The sequence below is a fragment of the Rhinopithecus bieti genome, unplaced genomic scaffold (assembly GCF_001698545.2).
Source record: "Rhinopithecus bieti isolate Rb0 unplaced genomic scaffold, ASM169854v2 scaffold_32105, whole genome shotgun sequence".
NCBI lineage: Eukaryota > Metazoa > Chordata > Mammalia > Primates > Cercopithecidae > Rhinopithecus > Rhinopithecus bieti.
Genome location: NW_016814250.1, coordinates 1,112,984 through 1,138,773, shown reverse-complemented (window position 1 = coordinate 1,138,773; position 25,790 = coordinate 1,112,984). Strand labels below are relative to the sequence as shown.

General features: G+C 41.0%; 1 protein-coding gene across 1 annotated transcript in view; it reads right to left on the bottom strand.

The window, feature by feature from the left end:
* ARHGAP10 (Rho GTPase activating protein 10) overlaps positions 1 to 25,790 on the bottom strand; it is a 341,688-nt gene that overhangs the window by 186,988 nt on the left and 128,910 nt on the right. Inside the window, exons 5-10 of the mRNA XM_017850073.1 lie at positions 25,734 to 25,787; positions 18,085 to 18,195; positions 16,250 to 16,354; positions 8,378 to 8,507; positions 4,847 to 4,953; positions 2,195 to 2,289 (exon numbers count right to left, since the gene is read on the bottom strand). Of these exons, the coding sequence (XP_017705562.1) occupies positions 2,195 to 2,289; positions 4,847 to 4,953; positions 8,378 to 8,507; positions 16,250 to 16,354; positions 18,085 to 18,195; positions 25,734 to 25,787 (602 nt within the window). The remainder of the gene's footprint in view (positions 1 to 2,194; positions 2,290 to 4,846; positions 4,954 to 8,377; positions 8,508 to 16,249; positions 16,355 to 18,084; positions 18,196 to 25,733; positions 25,788 to 25,790) is intronic.

Below are 25,790 nucleotides of genomic sequence, written 5' to 3'. Positions count from 1 at the left end.
TCAAAACTAATCAGATTCACCTCACTTAACATATTCTCTAGTAGACAGCACTACTAACACATCTTTGTCAATTATTTAGAAAACATTCTGACCATATGGTAATCTGCAGAGGCTTATAGCACAGTGGTTAAGAGGTAGGGCTCAAGCTGGGCGCAGTGTCTCTTGCCTGTAATCCCAGCACTTTGGGAGGCCGAGGTGGGTGGATCACTTGAGGTCAGGAGTTCAAGACCAGCCTGGCCAACATAGTGAAACCCTGTCTCCACTAAAAATACAAAAATTAGCCGGGTGTGGTAACGTGTGCCTACAATCCCAGCTACTCAGGAGGCTAAGGCAGAAGAATCACCTGAACCTGGGAGGCAGAGGCTGCAGTGAGCCGAGGTTGCACCACTGCATTCCAGCCTGGGCAAAAAGAGTGAGACTCGTCTGAAAAAAAAAAATAAGAAAGAAAAGAGAAAAAGGTAAGATATGGGGCTCTAGGTGGAGAATGCAGGGATTCAAATCTCAGCTCTTCAACTACCACTAGCTACGTGACCCTGGGGAAACTGCTCAAATGCTCTGTGCCACAGTTTCTCTCATAAAATGAAAACAGTAACAACTACTTGAGAGAGCTATGGCAAGGAAACTGCTGAGATAAAACACGGAAGCATTTACAACAGTGGCACTCAGAAAGGAATCCAGTGCTACCCATGGGTGTGTGCACACAGATGTATGCTCGACTTGTGTTACTAATTCCGTTTTTAAAGTTTGGAAGAATTCTTATTGGCTTGAAATTTAGGCCAGGCACGGTGGCTCACACCTGTAGTCCTATGACTTTGGGAGGCCAAAGTGGGAGGATTGCTTGAGTCCAGGAGTTTTGAGACCAGCCTGGGCAACATAGCAAGATCCAACCTCTTTTACACTGACATTCTCTTCCATATTTTTCCTATCTTGGTAAAATGCTTATTTAACCACTCATCCTTTTCGCAGTAGTGCCAAAATTATCATAGTGCTTAAGGGCCTGTTTTTATGTACAATAAATGGTCCTCAATTCATTTATTATAAAAGCACTGCTCCTCCCTCTCTGCACTACCCCCAGAGACTCAACTGTATCATCTAACAGAGCAAGCAGCATTAATTACTTTTGTATTCCTGGGTTCTGACCTGAACTTTTGCTTTAACAAATCTCATAAGCTTTTATTATACAAACATAGAACAGCCTTATCTAAAAACCACCACTGCCAAAACCAGGGCTGGCAAGGAATCACTGTACTATCAGCCATTAAAAAGCAAATATTCTATGAGCACTAGGATTTTCCTTAATGCTACTGGAGGACATAGAAATTAATGCCAGACAAGTAGTAATAATGACAAACAAACCTTTCTCTTCTACTAATTCCTCTCTGGCAAAGACTCTTTTACAACTAAATAACTAGAAGTCATACAATAAGAAAAAAAATAATTCATCTTTGAATAAACAGAAGGAGTTTGCTTAAGACCCTCCATCATGTACAGGATGTAGACACTGAAAACTCCCACAAGCACAAATGAATGTTGTTCTGTATAAATAGCTAGCTACCTATCACCCCTTTTTAGCTTTGTCACCCAGTTCCTCTTGCCATTGTTCTCTTCATGCTACAAATTAGGCTTGGATCAATAATGAAAAGCTCCAAGGCAATTTTTTTTTTCCTTTTAGACGGAGTCTCTGTCCGCCCAGGCTGGAGTACAGTGGGACCATCTTGGCTCACTGCAGCCCCCACCCCCTGGATTCAAGTGGTTCTCCTGCCTCAGCCTCCCACGTAGCTGAGACTACAGGTGTGCGCCGCCACGCCTGGCTGATTTTTGTATTTTTAGTAGAGACAGGATTTCACCATGTTGGCCAGGATGGTCTTGAACTCCTGACCTCAGGTGATCTGCCTACCTAGGCCTCCCCAAGTGCTAGGATTACAGGCGTACCCACTGCACCTGGCCTCCAAGGTTATTTTTTAAGTGACAACCCTGGTTAGAATGACTCCTAACTAAATCAAGATGAAACTATCACTCCATAGCTAAACCCAGTGACCAAGACTAAACGGCTTATAATGAACACATAGCCTGGAAATATAGCAAGGTAACATTTTCCCAGGCCATGGAAATCACAGTTGCAAGTAACCTCTATTTTTTTAATCATTTTTTTAAAACGACTCTTTCACCATGTCCAATGATTCCAATAACTTACCGATCAGCAGCTTCTATGTCAAAACAAAACCTTCTGTCAATGGAGTCAGTATGCCTCTTAGTACATTCTTTCAAAAAGAACACCTCTCCGTCTCCCTGCAAATAATCATTTTGAACAGTCTCAAAACTTACAGGATAAGCATATAAACACTTAGCCATTCTATACTGGAGAGCAGGGGAGCAAGGTTCAAGATCTTAAGTCCCTTCTCTTTACCCTATCCTCTTTCAAAATGGCTTTTTAAACGCTATTTAGAATCTAAAATATTAACATTTTTGTCATTCTCCTGATTCTTTTCAGAAGGGAGTCTTGCTCTTTCACCCAGGCTGGAGTGCAGTGGCACAATCTTGGCTCACTGCAACCTCCACTTCCTTGGTTCAAGCTATTTTCTCACCTCAACCTCCTGAGCAGCTGGGACTACAGGTGGTCACCACCACACCTGACTAATTTTTGCATTTTCAGTAGACAGGGTTCCACCATGTTAGTCAGGCTGGTATCAATCTCCTGACCTCAGATGATCCACCCACCTCGGCCTCCCAAAGTGCTGGGATTATAGGCATGAGCCACCATGCCCGGCCATTCTCTTGATTCTTAAGATTTTCTAGACATTACTGACTGTGGTAATGTTAAGCCAGACAATACCAATGTTCATTTTTTTTTTTTTTTTTTTTTGGACAGTCTTGCTCTGTCACAGTTGCAACTAACCTCTATTTTTTGAATCATTTTTTTTAAAATGCCCAGGCTGGAGTGCAGTGGTGCAATCTCGGCTCACTGTACTCCGCCTCCTGGGTTTAAGCAACTCTGTGACTCACCCACCCAAGTAGCTGGGATTACAGGTGTGCATCACCATGACTGGCTAATTTTTATATTTTTAGTAGAGACAGGATTTCACCATGTTGGCCAGGCCAGTCTTGAACTCCTGACCTCAAATGATCTGCCCGCCTCGGCCTCCCAAAGTGCTGGGATTACAGGCGTGAGCCACCGTGCCTGGCCAAACGTTAATCTTTAAAGGTAGATTAACAGTACAGTTTTTAGATACTGGAATATTGTTAGTCTCTTATTGTATTCTTTTTTTCGTGTAAAAATTTATTTCATATTATGTCACACCACATGTCACAGACAATATGTGACTATTTTTGGCCTATAAAAATTGCAATTCCATACAGGTCAACCTAAAAGTACACCAATAACCCTAGATTAAATATTTTGATAATCTAAAGCTAGAACCATTTAATCTAGGCAATTTCTGTCTTTCCTATGTGAACCACCCTGAATTTATCTTTACTTAATTTGCAGTGCAGAAATACAGGTGCTCAGTAAAAGAACAACTATATGAAGTGTGAGTACATACTTACTGAACATTTTCACATTTTCCAGAATGTGAAGATCTCTAAATAACATTAAGATATACAAATATTCAAAATCTCCAGCTATATTCCATAACATATTTATTATTATTTGGAGGCTAAAACAGAAAGGTATCACTAAGCAGAAATATCTCAGGACTTGAATCGGCTCTGACAGGAAACTCAGTCTCAAACCTGATGCTTCAAGAGCCATCTCCTCGCTTCCTTCTCCTCACCATGACTAATTTTCCATGTCTCTTTCATTATTATATAAATGTGTTTTTATTAAAAGCTGCTTTAAATATTTTTCAGGGAAAGGCATCGTGTAAGTAAATAGAAGTGAACTTAGGTTTTGGTTTTGTTTTTTTTATTCACCTAAGCAAAACCATACCCATTCACCCAGCAAGCAATGAATTAACCTGCTTTCTTAAAAATGTGTTATCAATTATGTTCAACATTGGTGGGAAGAGTTTTGTTTCTAGACCACTAATTATTGTAATAAGCTGCAGATTCCATTTAAAATACATATAAAGATCACCTTTCTACACAGCCAACTCTGTGAGGTCTTCCTGCTCTTTTCTTACTATTACGCTCTGCTGTTTTTATTTCAGGGGGAGCAGTTAACTAAATGCATTGCAAATACCTATGTGAGAACTTTGTAAGACAACTGAACAACAGTAAAATTTATTACAGATCACTCTTCTTTGTTTTTAGGCTATGAATACATTTGTGCAAGTCAGCTCCATTGTATAAATGCTGAGGAACCACTGAGTCATGAAAGCTTGCTGTCAATGTTACCTTTATCTTAAACAGTAACATAAAAGGGCTCTATTGTTCACCTAAAAAATATCGAGTGGTTAAAACTGCATATTCTCACTCCTAAGTGGGAGCTGACAATGAGAACATACAGAAACAGGGAGGGGAACATGACATACTGGGGCCTCTGAGGGGGTGGGGGGCTACCGGAGGGATAGCATTAGGAGAATTATCTAATGTAGATGACAGGCTGATGGGTGCAGCAAACCACCATGACACATGTATACCTATGTAACAAACCTGCACGTTCGGCACATGTATCCCAGAACTTAAATGAAGACAAAAAAAAAAAAAAATCTAGTGGTTTAAAACCCAAGCATGCAATTCAGAAAACATATACATTGTTCCGTCTTCTGGCCCATTTCACTTAAAAACAAAACAAAGATTTTAAAACTAAAAATTTATCATCAGTGAATATAAACCATTAAAATGACACCCTCAAACACTACCTCTGACAGACTAAAATCTATTCTATTTTGAATCAAATACTTACAAGTTTCCCTCCAGATCTGTGCTCAAATGGGATCATGTTGAACTTCTTCGCTGCTTTTCGATACATGCAATAGTGTTTGACCCAACTGGATCCAAACGGAGCAGGCCCTTCAACAAAAAAAACAGCCCTTTATATTTTCCCTCATAAATTAAGCAGATATGCAGAGCTATAAATACATTACTAAAGAGGAAAGGTCTAAAAAGCAGCAACAGATACAGTTGAATCAATGAAACAGATCAGCAATACTGCTGGTTCTAATAAGAAAAGGGAAAATAAGAAGAGGTGCTTTGAAACAAAACGCTAAGACAGATTTAGCAACACAGAAGTGATTTGAAGACATACTGTTTAAATATTTTGCCAGAAAAATCAACAGTTATCTCCTACCTGAAAATCTCTTAAATGTAAGCTCAATTTTTTGTTTGTTTCTAGGTATTAAGAGCTCACAATGGGTTCAAAAGTTGCATCCCATATATGAGATGGTTTGGGATTTAATTCTGGCCTCTCAAAATGATAGAATTACAGAATCATAGTGCTAAGAAGCATCTAGTCTAAAAATCCACCTAGTGCACTTTAAGTCCATGAAGAGCACCCTGGTAAGCAGCTGCTCTTACTGATGACTGAAAGCTAACCTTTAAAAATGAAGTATGGGCGGGGCGTGGGGGTTTATGCCTGTAATCCCAGCACTTTGGGAGGCCAAGGCAGGTGGATCATGAAGTCAGGAGATGGAGACCATCCTGGTTTAGCAGAAACCCCGTCTCTACTAAAACACAAAAAATTTAGCCAGGGTGGTGGTAGGCACCCATAGTCCCAGCTACTTGGGAGGCTGAGGCAGGGGAATAGCCTGAACCCAGGAGGCGGAAGTTGCAGTGAGCTGAGACCGCGCCACTGCACTCCAGCCTGGGCGACAGAGACTCCGTCTCAAAAACAATAACAACAACAACAACAACAATTAGCTGGGCATGGTGGTGCGTGCCTGTAACCCCAGCTACTTGGGAGGGTGTGGCAGGAGAATGTCTTGAACCCAGGAGGCGGAAGTTGCAGTGAGCCGAGGTCGTGTCACTGCACTCCAGCCTAGGTGACAGAGCAACACTGTCAAAAAATAAAATAAATTAACATTGGTATTGTCTGGCTTAACATTACTGTAATCAGTAAGGTCTAGAAAATCTTAAGAATCAAAAGAATGGCCAGGCACAGTGGCTCACATCTGTACTCCTAGCAAAAAAGAAAAAAAAGAAGTATGAAGAATAAGAAATTTAAGACAATAGGAGTGACTGTCCAAGTATGCCCCAGAACATTCTCTGAACCCCTTTTCCACTCTTACTAAGTCAGCAGTACCACCATTAGGGCTCACAGGACAGTGCTGTATGTCAGAGGGACCTCTAGCATCTGGAACTTCACATGCCAATACAAGTCCAACAACAAATTAAAGGTTAGGCCCAGCAGAAGTTGACAATTTTTTACTTTACTGAGTCAAGACATTTTTACAAAAGCAATTAACATCTGTTATCACCGTAATTTCATGTACAAACAAAGCTTCTACACCTAAAAAAAGATAAGCTCAGGAGGGAAAAAAATAACTCATGTAAAAGGAATGCTTTCAGCTAGTTTTAGGAAAAGCTAATTACATTATTTGGGATGGGGTAATAGATGAAAGGAGTTACAGACTAAAATCAATTTTATCTCAGACCATCATTAGTCCAAAGACCTGAATTTGGGAACCACTGTTTTGTGTTTTAAAGAACCAGCATTTGTACTGTGTTCTATGGTTCACGAAAAACTATTGCACAGATATTTTATTTAACTCTAAGAAAAAAAAAAAAACTGCCCAGAGAGGATGATACTTACTGCCTTTTTAATCTTAAAAAATGTAAGCTTAGCCCAAATGCCTGGAAAATGACAAAGCCGAACCTTAAATCGGAATCTCTGACCCCAACTATCAAGGCCACCACCCCTTTCTGACAACAAACAGAGCCTATTCGACCAGCTCTGGGCATACACACTAACGATGCTCTTTCACGCCTGTCCAAGCGCCAAGCAACTTACAGGAGACGTTACCAACACAGACTCTACTTTCAGAATGACAATTCCAGCATTCAGTAGTTGTATGACCTAGGGAACATTATTTACCCTCAGTGCCTCCATTTTCATTTATAAATGGGGAATAATAACAGTACCTTATACTTCATAGGGCTGTTTTATGGATAAATGAGATAAGTTGTATACAAGTTTAGCACAGTGCTGGGTATACAGTAAGTGAGCAAAGAATTTTACCACTACTGTTACGTTGCTTCAGTCCAATTTCTCTCAAAGGCAACAGTGATGAATGTAAACATTAAAGTTTCCTGTGATTTTCACTTGGGCATGTAACACAAATAATTCTAACATTCTCATGACTATCTTGAGTTTTAATTTAGTTCTTTCAAATTCAATTTTTAAAACTGAGATTAATAAGATAATGTATGAGAAAAATTCGGACTTCTGCCATATCATAGAACTGCTCACAAGAGGTGAAGGCTGCAAGATTCCAGAATAAGGGCAAATGGAAAACTCACAACCATCCTGCTGCCTGCATAGAACATGAACTTCCATTCAAAGCACAGATATCCTGTAACCTTTCCCTGAGTCATCTCTACTAGTAAATTTTTAGGTCGGATTGAAAGTCCTGTAAATCAGCCACACTTAAATGAAGTGAAATCTGTAAAACACCCTAATTACAGTTAAGGGTGAAGAGGGAGGGAAATAGTAAAGAGAGACACATTTCACATTCTCATCCTTCCTGCTAACTAGCAATTGGGTTCTACAGTTGAAGTAGTAAACTTTAAGAACTTAGCTGTTCAAATAAGACCAAATGTTCAAAGTCTGAAAGAAATACAGGTCCTTCAGTTTTCAAAATGAGAACAATCTGTGCACTGTGTATTTGCTAAGACAGCAACAAAGACTAAAAGCCCTACAAGTTAGGATGCCACATACGAGTATCTTTTATCACTATCTGCAGTCTTCCTGATGATTTGAGTAAGAATCAGCTATCTCAGATTGGTAGGAACAAAAATGGTATGAAGGAAGGAGAAAAATACTAATATGTCCCCCTTGACCTTAAGATGACGGTGAGGCAGGGTTGTGGGAGGGGAGGATGTGTACACGTGTATGAATGTGTGTGCCTGTGTGCATTGGTATTGAGGGCAGAGGTGAGGGGGAAGGAGAAAAAACAAAATACCCTCGTAACTCCGGCTCATTTTCAATCTTACACCAAATTCTGACTCCCTTACAAGCATGTTCCTGGGGCGCGCACAGTGTGAAACAGAAGCTAGTGGGGTGTCAGAAGAACAGGGTGCTCACAGCCACTCCTACGCTCACTGTGCCCCTCTCTCCAGGGCTGGAATGGTGCAATATATACCCACTAGGCGACAGAAGCAGGCAGGGAAAGGGGTAGGAATAATTGCCCAAAATGTCACAGTAATGGCAAGAACAACAGAGTTTTCAATAATTTGCATGTTTAAGCAGCCACGCAGCCACTGCTGAAGGTCCTCTTACTTTTTTCCTGGACATACAGGTAGCCTTCTGCTGTAAACTGACTTGCTCGTTTGTGGTCCTTGGGATTCTGTCTGATTTTGTTCATAAGCTCTTCCACTTCTGACCTTGTTCCTTCAAATCGATTCCGTGTCTGAAATGAATTAAAAAACACACATAAATGTTAAGTTCTGAGTTTTCTCGTGCACATTTTAAAGTCTCTGGATAACCGTAATTACATTTTTAAACTCTAAATAACTTTTTTATAAATTTATCAAAATATCCCCATTCCTTCCAGTATATCTTCTGAGATTAATGCGCAAAGAAAAAAAAAAATAGTGGTAAAACAGCTACCAGAGGAGTATAAGCCAGGGTTACTACAGGTTACTTATTTTGGAGGCTTTCTAACACCATGAATAATTTTATTATTCAACATAAAAAATTCCTGCCTTCAGGTCTCACACTACTACTAAATTTTAGGTTTAAAACATAAGTAGGTTTTAATATATCTACCTGAGAAGTATTTCCTTTGCAACAACCAATCTGACTCAATCAATCTGATTTGTTACTGTGACATTAACAGTCTGTAAATACTCAGAATCTGAAAAAGTTTAATTCTTCTTTGCAAACTAATAAATACAAGTGTCAGTTTTTCCAGGTCATGGCAATTGCACTTGAAAATGACATTTCTTCCCTGAAGACCGAAGGGGGAAAAAAATCTCACCTACACAAATAATGTCTTTGATATCTGAAGAGACAAATCGCATTTCTGAAACGCAGGAGACATGGTGTGCCAATATCTGTCAAACGGCTACACTGAAAACGTATATGCAAGGTGAAGTAACAGAATTATTACCAAGGCAATTGTGATGAGTCGGCACTACCATGTTCCTGGACACTTCTTTCATCCAGGCTCAAAAATAATTGTATTAATACCAAAAAACTGCTGATGTGAAACTGTGGAGGAACTGAGACAGAAAATTATTATTGAAATTTCTCCTCTTTCCTCCCTACAATAAAAGGGGTTGCCAAGGGTCCTAAGCGTGGGAAAATGGTAGAATGGCACATCTTTTTTGTCAAGGGATGGAGAGTCATCTGATAAACGTAGATTGTAAAAGGGAAAACCTGTCTGCCGAGGTTTTCTTTTAAACACAAACTAAGCTGTGAGAAAAATCAGCTTATGTCCTGTAAGAAAGTATAAGCCTGCAAAGCAAGTAGAACTCAGTTGTTGATGACTAGGTTCCCGTTCCCTCTCTCCTTCCATTTCTCCAGGTTTTCTTATCCCCCCCCCCCCCCCTCCTTTTTTTTTTTTTTTTTTTTAAAGACAGGGTCTCACTCTGTCTCCCAGGCCAGAGCACAGTGGCACGATCATACCTCACTGCAGCCTCAGCCTCCTGAACTCAAGCCATCCTCTTACCTCAGTCTCCAGAGGAGCTGGGACTACAGGTGCACACCACCACGCCAGGCTTAATTTTTGTGTGTGTGGTTTTTGTTGTTGTTGTTGTTGTTGTTTTCTAGAGACGGGGGTCTCAATATGGGGTCCAGGCTGGTCTCAAACTCCTGGGCTTAAGCAATCTACCCGCTTCAGCCTCCCACACTGTTGGGATTATAAGCATGAGCCACCATCCGCGGCCCTTATCCCCATCTTTGTACTAATTTCACCCTGATTTTACTCCCCTCTTTGGTCATTTTGCTGAGATTCCTTCCAACCCTCACTTCTCCCCGTGTGTGTATAATATATTTACACATATGCGTATATATGCATGCCATACATGGATGGATGCTATCACAGGTGACAGCATGTACACACACTTGTATTTAAGCCAATAATCCTATTATTTATGTTCATGCTCAAATTGCCCTAGATTTGAGCAGCAGGAGTCTCTTCGAGCTGGCTTCTGTCTTTTGACTGGTCCCCTTAATTTTCGACCAGTTCCTTACTTTCTGGTCCAATAAGGTACCCTAAGCTCATCTTACACTTTCCCTGCCCCAGTCCTGGAAAGGAGCTCTTGTTCTTTTTAGTGGAGAGTATTTAGTATTTGGGAACCAAGATCCGGGCACAGTGTGCTCACAGCTAAGGAAGTATCATTGCTTCTAAGTCTTCTCAGCAGACAGACTGAGGAAACAGATGTTCATACAGTTGAGCCTTAACACAGGCTTGAACTTTGTGGATCTACTAATACATGGATTTTCCTCCCCATCTACAACTCCTGCGACAGCACCTTTTCCTCCTCAGTCTACTCATTATGAAAACACACGAAGGCCTTTATGAGGATCCACTTCCACTTAATGAATAGTAAGTATATTTTCTCTTCCTTATGATTTTTGCAGTAACATTTTCTTTCCTCTAGCTTACTTCATTGTAAGAACACAGTATATCACACATAGAACACACAAAATATGTAGTAATCAACTATTTCTGTTATGGGATCAACAGTAGGCAATTAGTAGTCAAGTTTGGGCGAAGTCAAAAGTTATATGCAGACACCCAACAGCGCAGAGGTGCTAACCCCAACGTTATTCAAAGGTCAACTGTCTACACAGAGCACATGTGTTTATACAAACACACAATCACTACTTCTATATCTACCTATATATTTGCAAATCCATGACTTCCTATCAAGAAATCTAATTCTACTCCAGTTCTTCAGGTTTCTTTCCAGTCTCTCTCCTTCCAAATTTGTGAATTTCTTCCCAGGCAGTAAGAAGCCTGGTTCTCACTTTCAGCACGTCTGCTTATGTGCTCACTTAACATCTCTGCTCAGCATAAACAACCTCCCAAATGCCCCAGCAGCCACCTCTGTCTCATCACCACTCCATCATCCCTGATGCAGACACCTCCATGAGGTCCCCCTCTCCCTCACCACCCGACTTCCTCAGAGGTTTATTGTCTGCACTGGGAATGGAAGGCTTTTTTTTTTTTCCTCTCGAGAACAAGTCTCACTCTGTTGCTCAGGCTGGAGTACAGTGGCACAATCACAGTTCACTGCAGCCTCGACCTCCCAGGCTCAAATGATCCTCCCACCTCAGCCTCTCCCAAGTACAGGGACTACTAACATGCATCACCACCTCCAGCTAATTCTTCTCTACTTTTGTGGAGACATGGTCTCACTACGTTGCCCAGGCTGGTCCTGAACTCTGGGGCTCAAGTGATCCTCCCGCCTCAACATCCCAAAGTGCTGGGATTAAAGGTGTGAGTCACCATCCCCAGCCACTATTTTTTAATGGTACCACTTTTAGGTAAGTTACGCACTGAAAACTTTGCATAAAATCAGTAGAATGGCTAAAACCTTGCAATTTCCAATTATAAGTTCCAAGCACATATGAAGGCATCTTCTAATTACAATAATGTTAGACCCCAAACATTACAATAGGTAACATTTGAGCATGTACATGGTTCTTTAATCCTCACAATAACCTATACGGCAGGACACTAATGCTATCCATCTATCCAATAAAAGATCATTGCTGCCTTGTTTTCTTTACATGCTTTAGGAATTAAACATTTCCAAATAAACTAGCTTTAAATTAAGCCTTATTATTTTAGTATTTTAAATCTGATTGAAAGAGAAAACATCTTTAAAAAACTTCTTTTCTGATTATAAAAACTAATCCATATCACTGTAAAACAGAGAGACGAACACAAATAGTCCCATCTGTGGGGCAAAAAGAAAAAGGATAAGACTAAAGTTAACCACAAGCCCACCCCTCAGGTAACTGCTGTTATATTTTGATGTGATCATTTCTAATCTCTTTTAAACACACACACACACACATACACAAGTCTGTAGTTTTGGTATTCTACTTTCCTTACAACATTGTGACAAATATATTTTGCCCATGTTCTTAAACACTTCCTACCCATTCTTGTTATCTTCTAGGGACTCTTTATGAATCCTAAAATTCTGCACACTGTATTTCCTTCCAGGAAGAATTCTATTCTAGTCTCTTCCCCACATTCTTCGGGAGACAGAAATCACAAAAGTTCAAAATTACTTCCTTAAAATATTCTTTAAATTTGAGGCAATTTCCATTCTTCTGGAAAACCCATTTCCTAAAAGCCATCTTGCTACTTTCTTGATTTCCATTTATCACTCTAGATTACAGAAAATGAAGACTCAATTTCTCAAAAAAAAAAAAAAACTCTAGGCACTTTTACAATACAATCGGTATTATCAAATGGGGAAAATAGGTTTTCACTTTTAAATAACTTTTACCGTTTTCTGATTATAAAACTTTTGCTTTTTTACTAAAATTAAATACTAAAAAGATGACCAAAATATTTATGATATTATAATGCAGAGGCAGTTAACATTTGATTATGTTTCCTAAAATACATATATGTGGCTGGACACAGTGGCTCACGCCAGTAATCCCAACACTTTAGGATACTGAGGCAGGTGGATCACAAGGTCAGGAGACTGAGGCCATCCTGGCTAACACAGTGAATCCCCGTCTCTACCAAAAAATACAAAAAAATTAGCCGGGCATGGTGGCAGGTGCCTGTAGTCCCAGCTATTCGGGAAACTGAGGCAGGAAAATGGCATGAACCCAGGAGGCGGAGTTTGCAGTGAGCCGAGATAGGGCTGCTGCACTCCAGCCTGGGTGACAGGGCGAGACTCCATCTCAAACAAATATATGCAACACACACACACACACACACACACACACACACACACAACTGGGACTTTTTTCAACAATATGTCGTTTTATATACCCAGCATTTTATCTTTATTATAATAAAAAAACTGACATCAAGGAACGAGATGAATGGCCAAGAAATGAGCAAATTACAGCGTCACTGAAGTATAGCAGATGATACAGAATGAGTGACCCGCGTTTCAAAAGTGCTGGTGTTTCTGACTTTAAAAAAAAAAAAAAATTAGCTAAAAACTAACATTTTGAAGAGCAGAGATGCCACCTAGATCACGTGTTCTCAATACTGAAGGTGAGGCCAAGAGAAACTCTGAGTTGCAAGAGTGTTTATTAAGAAACAGCCAAATAAAATCAAGACAGGAATATTTAGAAAAAAGGTTGAGAATGTAGGGCGATTTACTGATGACCACACATCCTGAAGTGCAAGACAATACAAAAAAAGGCTTTTTTTCAATAAACTGTCATTTCCCCATTTCTCTACAGAAAATGAATACTGTTGTCAATTGTGTAAGTTCTGAATATATTAAGGATTCCAACCAGGTCATTTTGTGAAACATTTCAAATGATAGCTTAGCTTCCAAGTTTGCTCAGAAGATTTCAAGACTGAATATTGCTCATTACCATCTAAATATTTAATGCCTCTGAAAGGTTTTTGGGTTTATATAAGGTAAATAAACCCCCGCCTTCCCCATAGGTATGTTATAAACACACTTCCACAAATAAATGAGCTGTGCAAGGAGTTTCACTGAACATCCCAAAAGACTGACGTTTCCCCACAGCTCACCCCGGAACCTGAGGCAGAGCGCTGGCTTCAAGGGCATTCACCTATGCGTTCACAAGCTTCTGCTTGGTTTAATGATCAAATGCCTCTGATCTGAAACTCTTCATTATCTCTAAATAAGGGGCACTATTTTCTTCATTTTACCTTGATTCTGGAAGTTGTATATACAGTCCTGCCCGAAGGTTCTCATTCTGGCCAGTCCTGCACTTGACAGATGAGGTCCAGACAGAAAAGGCGAATTTCCACAAATTATACAGCCAGTAAGTGGAGGGGAAAACAGGAGTTATAATCTCAAGCAGGGGTCCCTGACCCTCAGGCTGCCAACCGGTACTGGTCCATGGCCTGTTAGAAATCGGGTCACATGGCAGGAGGTGAGCGGCAGGTGAGTATAACCGCCTGAGTTGACCTTGTGTCACATCAGCGGTGGCATTAGATTCTCATAGGAGCACGAACCCTATTGTGATCTGCGCACGCAAAGGATCTAGATTGTGCACTCCTTATGAGAATCTAATAATGCCTGATGACCTGAGGTGGAAGTTTCATCACGAAACCATACCCTATCTTCCCCCACCTCCATTCCATCTATAGAAGAATTATCTTCCTTAAAACCGGTCCCTGGTGCCAAAAAGGTTGGGGACCACTTATGTAAACTACCTAGTGTTCTTTTTACATAACTGTCTTCTGCTGCCTGCAAAATATTCTGAATAATCTCAACATCGGCCAGGCATGGTGGCTCACCCCCATAATGCCAGGATCTTGGGAGGCTGACGAAAGAGGATCACTTGAACCCTGAAGTTTGAGAGCAGCCTGGGCAACACAGTGGGATGCCATCTCTATCAAAAAGAAAAAAAAAAAATAGCTGGGTGTGCTGGGATGCACCGGCAGTCCCAGCTACTCAGGAGGCTGAGGCAGGAGGATTACTTGAGCCTAGGAGGTTGAGGCTGCAGTGAGCAGTGGTTGCGCCACTGCACTTCAGCCTCAGCAACAGAGTGAGACTCTGTCTCAAAAAAAAAAAAAAAAAAAAAAAAACCTCAACATCATTAAACTCAATATTCTACTACCTGCAGGAACAATTCTGGGGTAACTAGAATGAATCCACACATACCCATTTTGGATTTTTAAGTTTTGTCACATTATAGTCTATAGTCATACCACATATTTTATAACTGTCTTCACAAATTGTGAGACCACAGCAGCAGAAAAAGAAAGAATCTACTCCAGGACTCTATCATTAGCCCAGGCAAATGTCCTGACAATCCTCAAATAGAAGTTGACACATAAATTATAAAAATAAGAGGTTTTATCATCTACATTCCCAAGTATAGGGAACTGTACATTAAAAAAAAAAAAAGTTAGAAACAAAATCTACACAAAAAGTATTTACCCTCAACTTTTTTTTTTTTTGTAAGACGAATTCTCACTCTGTCGCACAGGCTGGAGTACAGTGGCACAATCTCAGCTCACTGCAACCTCTGCCTCCTGGGTTCAAGCAATTCTCCTGCCTCAGCCTCCTGAGTAGCTGGGATTACAGGCGCACTCCACCACGCCCAGCGAATTTTTGTATTTGTAGCGGAGACGGGGTTTCACCATGTTGGCCAGGATGGTCTCGATATCTGGACCTCGTGATCCACCCGCCTTGGTCTCCCAAAGTGCTGGGATTACAGGTATGAACCACTGCTCCCGGCCCACTCTCAACTTACAATTGTGAAAGAAATAAAGAGCAGGCAACAACCACATTCCCATCCATCTACCTGTGTGTCTTTCATTATGTGCTGTGAGTCGGTCACAAAGCTATCTCACTACGTTCTTAACAAGACCTCAAATTACACTCAACATCCCCTGACCAGCTTGTCAATGAGGACGCCTCCAGGATCAACTAGTGTTGAGAGGAAAAACATCCTCCACCTGATCAAAATGACATATAGTATGCTGCTTAACACTGTTCTCCTGAATCTCTTCATCCAAGACTTGGCAGAAAGCACACATTTTCCAAAGGAAAATAATCAAGACCAATAGCAACTGTGAACACCAACGCATTAGTAAATATGCATAAAATGTAGGGAAGAAATTCCACTCAAACGATAAGCTTATCTGGGAACAAAAATCAAGATAGTTAAAAGAGAAGAAATGTAGTGCATTATAAATTCAATGCCTTAAAGTGGAGTGCTCTTTTGTCTGTTACAGAAATAGCTGACTTAAAGAGTTAAGGTAACAAAGCTTATCCTTAGAATTGACCCAAAAACTGCAGGAAAAGCCGCCAGGTGGCAGAATTTCCCAAGCCTCAACCAACTGTAGAGCAGTTCGTCACACCAAGAGTTGACCAGCAGATGGCAGCATACCCTCAGTTTCTCAGTACCAACAGATCAGCGTTGTCTTCATTCAAGGCTTTTCATACAACAAACAAATGAAAAATACACTTTTCAAACATCTTTTTACAAAGAAAGCTTTCATTTCCTTACATTCTGAATGTTGATCTGTAGTTCCATTTTGTAGTGATTGAAGTCTTTGGCAAGTTCATGGCCCTGATGATAGAAGGTAAACATACCCTGAAAAAATGACAGCATCTAAGACACAGGAAGAAAAGAGGTATTAGCACAAAACAACTCAGGAGAAAAAAGAATCATATAAACAACCAAGTGTTCCCCCCATCATCTCACTGTTATTCCACTGAAATAAAGTGATTAAAGGGAAGTCAATAATATTCAAGTAAACCCAAGTACACTATTAATTGGTCTTTATAGAAAATGATGCTTTTTTCCCTTAAATATCACAGCCATTAGGCAGCTTGTATGGCATGTTCTGTAGGAAAAATTGAATTATAAAGTCATCCATTTGTCCTCTTTAGTCAGGAGAATCCCAGTATTTGTAATTGAAATCTTATCACTATAGGTTGATACAATCTATAAGAAAGTAAAATCACAGAATCGAAGAGCTCCAGACTCTCCCCAGCCACATCTAACAGAGTGCAACCCCTGTGTTTTGTTGACAAAGATATTCCATGACTTGCCAGGGGCAGCATCAAACCCGTAATTAAACCTTTAGTTTTCTAACAACTCCCAACCTGTCTCTAATTAGAGAGCTGTTGCCTCTGCTCCACATGTGAGTCAATAAATCTAAAGTGAAGAGAAGTGACTTGGAGAGAGAATTAAGGAAATGTTGAGATTCATTTTCTTCCAAATGCCACACCGTGGGTGGTTAAGAATCTGGGGCTGTGACACCAAATGCCCAGCAGGCTCCATTCCCAACATCAGCCATGACTTGTTATGGGGCCTTGGGCAAATTATTCAACCTTTCTCTACTTCTATTTCCTTATCTCCTCATTGAGTAATAGTGTGGACTAATGAGTTCGGTACAACACTTAGAACAATGACTTGAACAGCAACTGAGCATTATAAATGCCCAATAAAAGCAGGCCATTACTGTTATTTCACATAAAAAGAAAGCTTTTGAGGAGGTTTACTTTACTGGTTTAGGTTAATGACTATCGCTGCAACTAAACCATAGCTCCACAAATGCTCATTTTTAATCATTACTTGGTTATTCTTGTTTCTATAAACCATACACACTATGGGTAAATTATGTAGTGTGTGAATGTTATCTTAATAAAGCTGTTTAAGAAAAAGAAACCATTCAACAAGTTGATATTAAAATTAAAATGAATCCTGAAAATGAGTTCGTGTTTTGCTGAAATCCACATGAAATATCCTTTACATTATGTTATATTCATGTGCATGTATCTTCATAAACAACTGAAGCTACTAGAAATCATCTATATAATCACAAACAAAAATCATGTGTTTCTAAAGTAAGTAAAAAGAAATGTCAGAGTAACTCATAAAATTGTCTCAAATGTTCCATATCCTGCTTCTAAACTTAGATTGCCATAAGCATTGTGAGTTGTGTTCGAAGTCATGTTACAAACAATTGTTTAAAGTACCAAAGTTTGAACTGGTATAAACAACCCATGTTCACTCATTCTAGTATAAATTATTTCAGAGAAATTTTTTAAAGACAGAGCTATAGGCTAAGGTAGCAGAAATTGCATTTGTTTGCCTTCCTTGAGATCATGTGGCAATGGGAATATTACATGTTGCAGTGCAAATACAGTTGAGAAACACTGATTTAGAGGCAATTCCTTGAATTCATGGCTGTGTTTGCCCTTTTCAATACGTCTCTTTCATGTTTATGCACTATGGCCTCCAATAACTATAAACCAAAAATCCGACCTAGGAAGATACATACTTATCTTATATTGCAAAAATCCACCAGCAAGCAACTTGGCAATAATACTCACAGGTTCCACAAACTCAAACTTCTTTCGTTCTTGGATTTCCTGCAGCTTACACACATACTCGAGAGACAGTTCATAGAAGTGTTGCCGGTTCTGCTCCACTTGGATATCTGCCTATGTTAGAATCACAGAGGTTAGGCAAACTGGAGATGGTGAAAAGTGAAACTCTACATCAGAGGTCATCACACTGTGGTCCATGGGCCAAAATACGTTGTGTTGCCTGATTTTGTAAATACAGTATTGAAACACAGGCACAACCATTCATTTAGGTATTGTCTGCAGCTACTTTCCTGCTGCAACAGCAGAATTGAGCAGGTGCAACAGGAACTTTATGGTCCACAAAAGTCTAAAATATTTACTATCAGTTTCTTTGCAGAAAAAGTTTGTGACTCCAATCTGTATGTTGAGGTTGACCCGCAAGAACTGAAGATCAAAGAGGTTTCTCTTCATGAAAAACTCACCCCAACCACAACTGATGCCCCAAGGCTGAACCACATGCAATCACAATCAACAAACATTTCTATGAACAAATCCTTTAAGAATAAAATCTGCCTGAGAAACAGCCCAGCACCTCAGCACTCAGGGAGTGATGGCAGCAGGTGAGGAGGAGCCAGCCATGGCAGCATCTCAAGAACCCAGCTCTCAAAGGCGGGCCAGGGCTGGACGCCCATCTGCAGCCCTCACAACGTCTCATGCCCTGGGAGGGAAGCGGGTACCAGCTGGTCAGGAGGCTATTCCAAAAAAAGCTTCCAGCTTAGCTTGCCTAACTAGAAAGGAACTAGAAGAAGAGCATTTCACAGAGAATAGTGGAGAAAGAACTCATGTCCAAGAAACCATTCTTACTAGGCATCATGTGGTATTTTTCCTAACTTAGCTAATTTTACTCTTAAAAATATTTATCTGGGCATTTGTCCAGAGAGGATATACAAAAGGCCAATAAGCACATGAAAAGACACTCAACATCGCTCATCATTAGGATGTAAATCAAACTCACAATGAGATGCCACCTCACACCCACTAGGGTGGCTACTATCCAAAAAAGAAAAGTAGTGGTGTTGGTGAGGATGTCAAGAAACTGCAACCCCTGTGTATCATTAGTGGGAATGCAAGACGGTACAAGCACTGTGAAAAACAGTGCTTCAAGTAAAATAATATTGAAATATAATGTGTTACTAAGCTAAACTGAAAATTTCTACCTAACACTCCTCAAAATCACATTTTTGTGCCTTCATTAACCAGAATTCAATAGTTCAGCCACCAGCAGTTAACAGGCACAACTCCCAACAAAAAATTAAGATAAATTTTTCCCTCAAATTCAAAATAGTATTACCACATGACCCAGCAATTCTACGGCTGGGCATATAACCAAAAGAACTGAAAGTAGAGGAACAGATATGTGTACACCCCTGTTCATAGCAGCAGGGGGGAAAGTGACCCAAATGCCCACGGATGGATGGACGGACGGACGGATGGATGGATGGACGGACAGACGGACAAGTAAATAAAATGTAGCTGATTCATATGTATAACAGAATATTATTCAGCCTTAGACAGGAAGGAAATTCTGATACATGCTACGACATGGATGAACCTTGAGGACATCAGGCTAAGTGAAATAAACCAGTCACAAAGGGACAGATTCTATATGATCCCACTCATAAGAGACACCTAGAGTAGTCGAATTCATAGAAACTGAAAGCAGAATGATGGCTGCCAGGGGCTGGAGCAGGGGAGAATGGAGAGTTATTGTTAACAGGTACAGAGGTGCAGTCTGGGAAGATTTTTGAAAAAGCCCTGGAGATGCATGGTGGTGATAGTGGCAAAACAATGTGAATGTACTTAATACCACTGAGCCATATACTCTACAATCAAATCATACATTTTATTGAAATTTTATTCATATATTTTATAACCAAAAATGTGTTTCTGAAAAGCATTTAATACATTTGAAACAACACATTTCAAAACGTAATAAAAAACATTTCAGCAAATACTTTAATATATATTACTAAGCTAAAATAAGAACTTCTACTTAACACTCCTCTGAATCATATTTTTGTGCCTCCAATAACCAGAGTTTGATAGTTCAGTCATCAGCAGTTAGCTGGCACATCTCCCAGCAAAAACACAGTAATTTTGTTGAGTATTTAACAAAATAAAGACATAAGAAGGGTGGTTTCCTCATTTGTCATTACTGGAAAGGCCCTTGAAGAAATGTATACCAGCATCAGATTTATCAATTTGATTTTATCTTTTAGCAAATTCTCTCTCTTGGTTGTTCCTGCTACTGTAATGACCCTTGCATTACCAGTCAACCTCTATCACCACCCCTTTAATATTCTGAAAATCCGGAACTGTTGTGCCACATGCTCCATGATTAAATCACCATAATCCCTGGGATCAGTGACAATGATGGCAGCAGCAGACAGTCTGGAGCAGCCACTGTGGGGACACCAGCTGCAGAGGGCAAAGTGTGGCCAGGGCTGTGCACACCATGGTGCCCGTGGCGGCCAGAAACACGCAGGAGTCCCAACTTCTATGGAGTCATCAGGGCAGGAGCCCCATGTTCCCAGACACAGCTGCAGCCACACGGCCACAGCTCTGGGCCAGGGCATCCCCATGATCTTGGGAGCCGGGGAAGGCCCACTGCCCCACCAGCAGACTCGAGAAGTGCCTGCTCCTGCTCTCTGGCCTCTCCTCGCTTCCGGCGCCTGATCCAGTGTGGAGCAAAGTTGTAGCCAAGCCCAGGTACTGTTGCCACCCGGCCAGGTATGTGTGCACTAGGGTGGTGCTGATATGCCAGTGCTCCCAGTACCCCCAACCTCCGGCTCGGCCCACTCTGGACTTTGGATGCCAACAAGCACAGGAGGGAGGCCAGGGAGCTGAGAGCAGCTCGACAGAGGCCTATAGGCATCTCTTGGCGCAAATACTTTGGGTGTCGTAGATGACATGTTGACAGCTGCAGGAGACAGACAGGTTCCTAGGTGGGAAGGCAGAGGTCCCTGGTGAAACCCCACCTTTAAGCCAGGATGGCCTGAAGCCTGGGAGCCGCTGGGCTGCCAGTTCTGGGTGGAGTCTGCAGACGGGAATGAAAACTTACAGTGCTTTTTCCAGGCCCACCCATGGCTGCACATGGACCACTCAGCACATTTCCTCCCTTCTGAGCCCAGAAAAACCCTGGACTCAAACAGACTCAGAAAGACATGGGGACTACCAGTTGTTGGAAGAAGCAACCCCCAGGGGTCTCCTCCACTAGTCAGGATGACCTGCTTGTAGAAAGGAGCTACACACTAGAGGTCTCCTCTCCCCTGAGAGCTGGACACTCATTATGATGACCTGCCTGCGAAAAAGGGCTACTCACTTCAGGTCTCCTGAGAACTGTTCTGTTGCTCAATGAAGTTTCCCTCTACTTTGCTCACCCCTCCAACTGTCTGTATACCTCATTCCTCTTGGATGTGGGACAAGAACTTGGGACCCAAGGAATGGCCAGACTGAAAGAGCTGTTAACACAAACAGGGGTGAACCTCCCCCTCCCCTGCTCGCCACATTGTGGGCAATGAGAAGGAGAGAACTGTGGTCCTTCAGGGAGCCCAGACCTAGGGGCTCCCTGAGCCAGAGCTGTGACACCCTCTTTGGGGCTCTGCGGTTCCTGGTGTCTCTAAGTTTCCAGACGCCACCATGCCCACAATGGAAGCGACCTGCAGTATGCCCGGTCTAGCCACAGCCTTGCACGGAGCCGGTGCCTGTGCCTGGAGCTGCCTGCCCCACCACAGTCAGCATGCCTGGCTGCACAGTGGCCAGACCCTGAACTCACTCACGAACCCCTCGCCACTCCATGCCTCACTCACCCTTGGCAGCCATGAGATCCAGGCCAGTAGCACAAGCCGAGTGCAGCCTGCCGAGAAGAGCTGGCAGAACAAGCCCAGCAGGCCAAAGCAAAACTCAGGCAAACGCATCACCAGCCACAAAGGTTTCTGCACCCTAAAGATCCCATGACAAGAGCCCTCTCTTACAAGAATGCCATGGACGTCCAAGTTGTAACTAGGGTCATCAAATGATTTCCTTCAGCCTGACCTTTAAAAATGAATCTAGGCCGGGCGCGGTGGCTCAAGCCTGTAATCCCGGCACTTTGGGAGGCCGAGACGGGTGGATCACGAGGTCAGCAGATCGAGACCATCCTGGCTAACACGGTGAAACCCCGTCTCTACTAAAAAAAAAATACAAAAAACTAGTCGGGCGACCTGGCGGGCGCCTGTAGTCCCAGCTACTCGGGAGGCTGAGGCAGGAGAATGGCGTGAACCCGGGAGGCGGAGCTTGCAGTGAGCTGAGATCCGGCCACTGCACTCCAGCCCGGGCGACAGAGCGAGACTCCGTCTCAAAAAAAAAAAAAAAAAATGAATCTAAAAGGCAATCACTATACATTTTACAACTCCAAGCAAATCACTAGTTTTTAACAAATACACAATTTCGATTTGATTATCAACTAATTTTTGGTCTTTCCAGCTGTAAATATATGTAAGAAAGTAGACAAGTCTCACACAAAGTTATTCAGGGAATCTGCTTCTCAAGTAGATTGTTATTACACTGAAATATTATCATTTGGCTACTTAGGAAGAAAAAATAGACTTCAAAAATAAATAGAAATGGAATTTTATCAAATATCCAATACCTGTTACTGTACAACTGTTAAGTAGAATGTAGGGGTGTGGATGGACGTAGAAGCTATTATGCCCAATAAACATAAAGGTATAGTAGCAAGGCCTCAGAGAACTGCCAAAATAGCCAGCATGATGCATGCCCCAATTCTCTCCTGTTATGTTTATTTTATTTATTTTATTTTATTTTATTTTGTTTTATTTTTTTATTTTATTTTATTTTTTGAGATAGAGTCTCACTCTGTCGCCCAGGCTGGAGTGCAGTGGCGCGATCTCAGCTCACTGCAAGCTCCATCTCCCGGGTTCACGCCATTCTCCTGCCTCAGCCTCCCAAGCAGCTGGGACTCCAGGCGCCCGCCACCACACCCAGCTATTTTTTTGTATTTTTAGTAGAGACGAGGTTTCACCGTGTTAGCCAGGATGGTCTCGATCTCCTAACCTTGTGATCCACCTGCCTCAGCTTCCCAAAGTGCTGGGATTACAGGCATGAGCCACCACACCCGGCCATCTCCTGTTATTTTCAATTGAAACAAGAGGAGAGAATGAATTATGTACGTTTCTAAGCCTTTGTTCAGTATCATTCTCTGCAACTTTTACAATCTCCTGAGCATCTCAATTCACTGAAAATTAGCATTACATTAACCACTGCCAAAAGTAATGAATATCCAAACCTAACATTTTCCCCTTCAAAATCATACCCCTATGAAGGGCTTTACACTTAAAATAGAAGGCAGTTTCAGTGTGAGCACATAAGTTTGTAAAGAGCAAACAGAGCAAGATAAAAAAGTGTATGTAATTTAAATGAAACAAATTATTCATCTTTAGGATCTCTTCATGTTTCTGGAGGTGAATTATCTTTGGGACTGATAAATTGCTGGAGCCCCAGCTCACTGTACAAGCATCTCCACACTTGTTCATTCAATAAATATACATTAAGTACCTACTCCCTAACAGGTACTGTTCTAGGCACTGAAGATAGAACACTGAATAAGACAATGTTGTTGCCTTCAAGGAGCTTACATTCTAGTGGAAGAAGCCACGTAACAAATGAACAGTATGTCAAAACGGTTTTAAGACTATGAAAAAAAAATAGGCTGAACCCTGTGGCTCATGCCTGTAATTCCAGCACTTGCGGAAGCCAAGGCGGGTGGATCGCCTGAGGTCAGGAGTTCTAGACCAGCCTGGCCAACACAATGAAACCCCATCTCTACTAGAAATACAAAAAATTCGCCGGGCGTGGTGGTGGGTGCCTGTAATCCCAGCTACTCAGGAGATAGTGGCAGGAGAATCGCTTGAACCTAGGAGGCGGAGGTTGCAGTGAGCCAAGATCTCACCATTGCACTCCAGCCTGGACGACAAGAGTGAAACTCCAACCCAAAAAAAAAAAAGGAGTATAAAAAAATATAAAGCAGAGTAAAGGGGACATTCTAAATAAGAAGGTCAGGAAAAACTTTTAATAAACTGACCTCTGAGTGGAGGGTATTTGGACGAGTATTTGAAGGTCTGAGACACATGGATCCGTGTTGAAAACATACCAAGCAGAAGGAAAACAAATGCAACAGCCCTCAGTATATAGTATGCTGACCCCAGCTGGGTTGGGTGCAGAACACACAGGATCTTGTGGGCCCTGGGGCCTCTGGAGAAGCCATTAGGAGGGTGTGGAGAAGAGCGAGTCATGAGAAGTGGACACACTCAGATTATATTCTGGAACTAAAGATGACATACTGATGGACTAGATGGCAGGCGTAAGAGAAAGGGCCAAGGTGACTCCAAAGATGTTGCCTAAGAAAAGTTTAAAATGAGATACCTAATGAGAAAGTGAAGTGGATTTGGAAATTAACTTGGGGAATGAAAATCTTTTTTAGGATACCTGAAAATGGAGGTGAGAGCAGAGGTAGAGAACTGCTAGCATAAAGGGGGTCTGTAAAAGCCGCAGCTATCATCTCAAAATTGACAGAGGGCAGGAGATGAGGGAGCACACAATAATATGCAACAAGTAGAGAACAGGGCCCTATCCAAAGTAAAAGCAGTAAGGATTAAGTGGTGTAAAAGCTCCTTTTTCTTTTATGAACTGTCAAGTGCCATCCAAATGTCAGTCAAAGGCATTAGAGAGACAAAAGAAAAAGTCACATGTGGATGTCGAACCAATCATACACACATAGAGTGTGTAACTAAATAGCTGACATTTAAATATAATCCAGGTTTACACAAGACTTAATACTGTGTCATTTTGATAATACTTTAATAAGTGTTTATGACAGTAGTACATAATGCCCAGATTCCTTATGTGTTAAAAAACAAGGAAAAAAAAATACAATTTTGTGGGATCAGACAAAATCCTAACAATGGCAAACAGCATTATTTTTAATAAAAGCATTATGTTTTGAATTGTAAACAACTGAGTTTACATCCAACTGTGTGAGTGAGAGAAACAAATGGCAGGGGATTTAGAAATAAACAACGAGAAAATGAAAAATAAAATATAAATTCCTTCCTGCCTACATATGGCTGCCTCCAAAATAAATGAGTCTATTAATACAAGTAAAACAGATGCTCCTTTTCCAACGAAGCTGAATTTCCTGAATCCTCAGCATTAAATAAGATTAATGCTGCCTTCACATAAATGCATAATGGTATATGAGCTTTTTAAATTCAATTCATTTCTTCAAGAACTCCTGAAAGCCAATTAATTGATCTATTCCTGCAAATAATGTATCTGTTCTTCACTAATGCTGGTTTAAAGTTATGTTCCTGTAAAATAATACTCAGAAACAAAAATTTTACTACTATAAATCCATACCTCATTAATCGCTATAAGACGTATTATTTTGTCTTGTTTCACAAGGACTTTTTTCTTAATTTATGACACTATCTGTTCACTTTTTGTTATCTCTATATAATGCCAGATGAAAAGTTATCAACAGTAAAGCACATTTGTAAAAGACATGTATTGCTTATTAAATTTTGAAAACTTAACAGAAAAATAAAAAATTATACCTCTTGTAAATGTGAGTCTTTCTTTTTTGCTGATAAATTCAAATGTTTATCAATTAG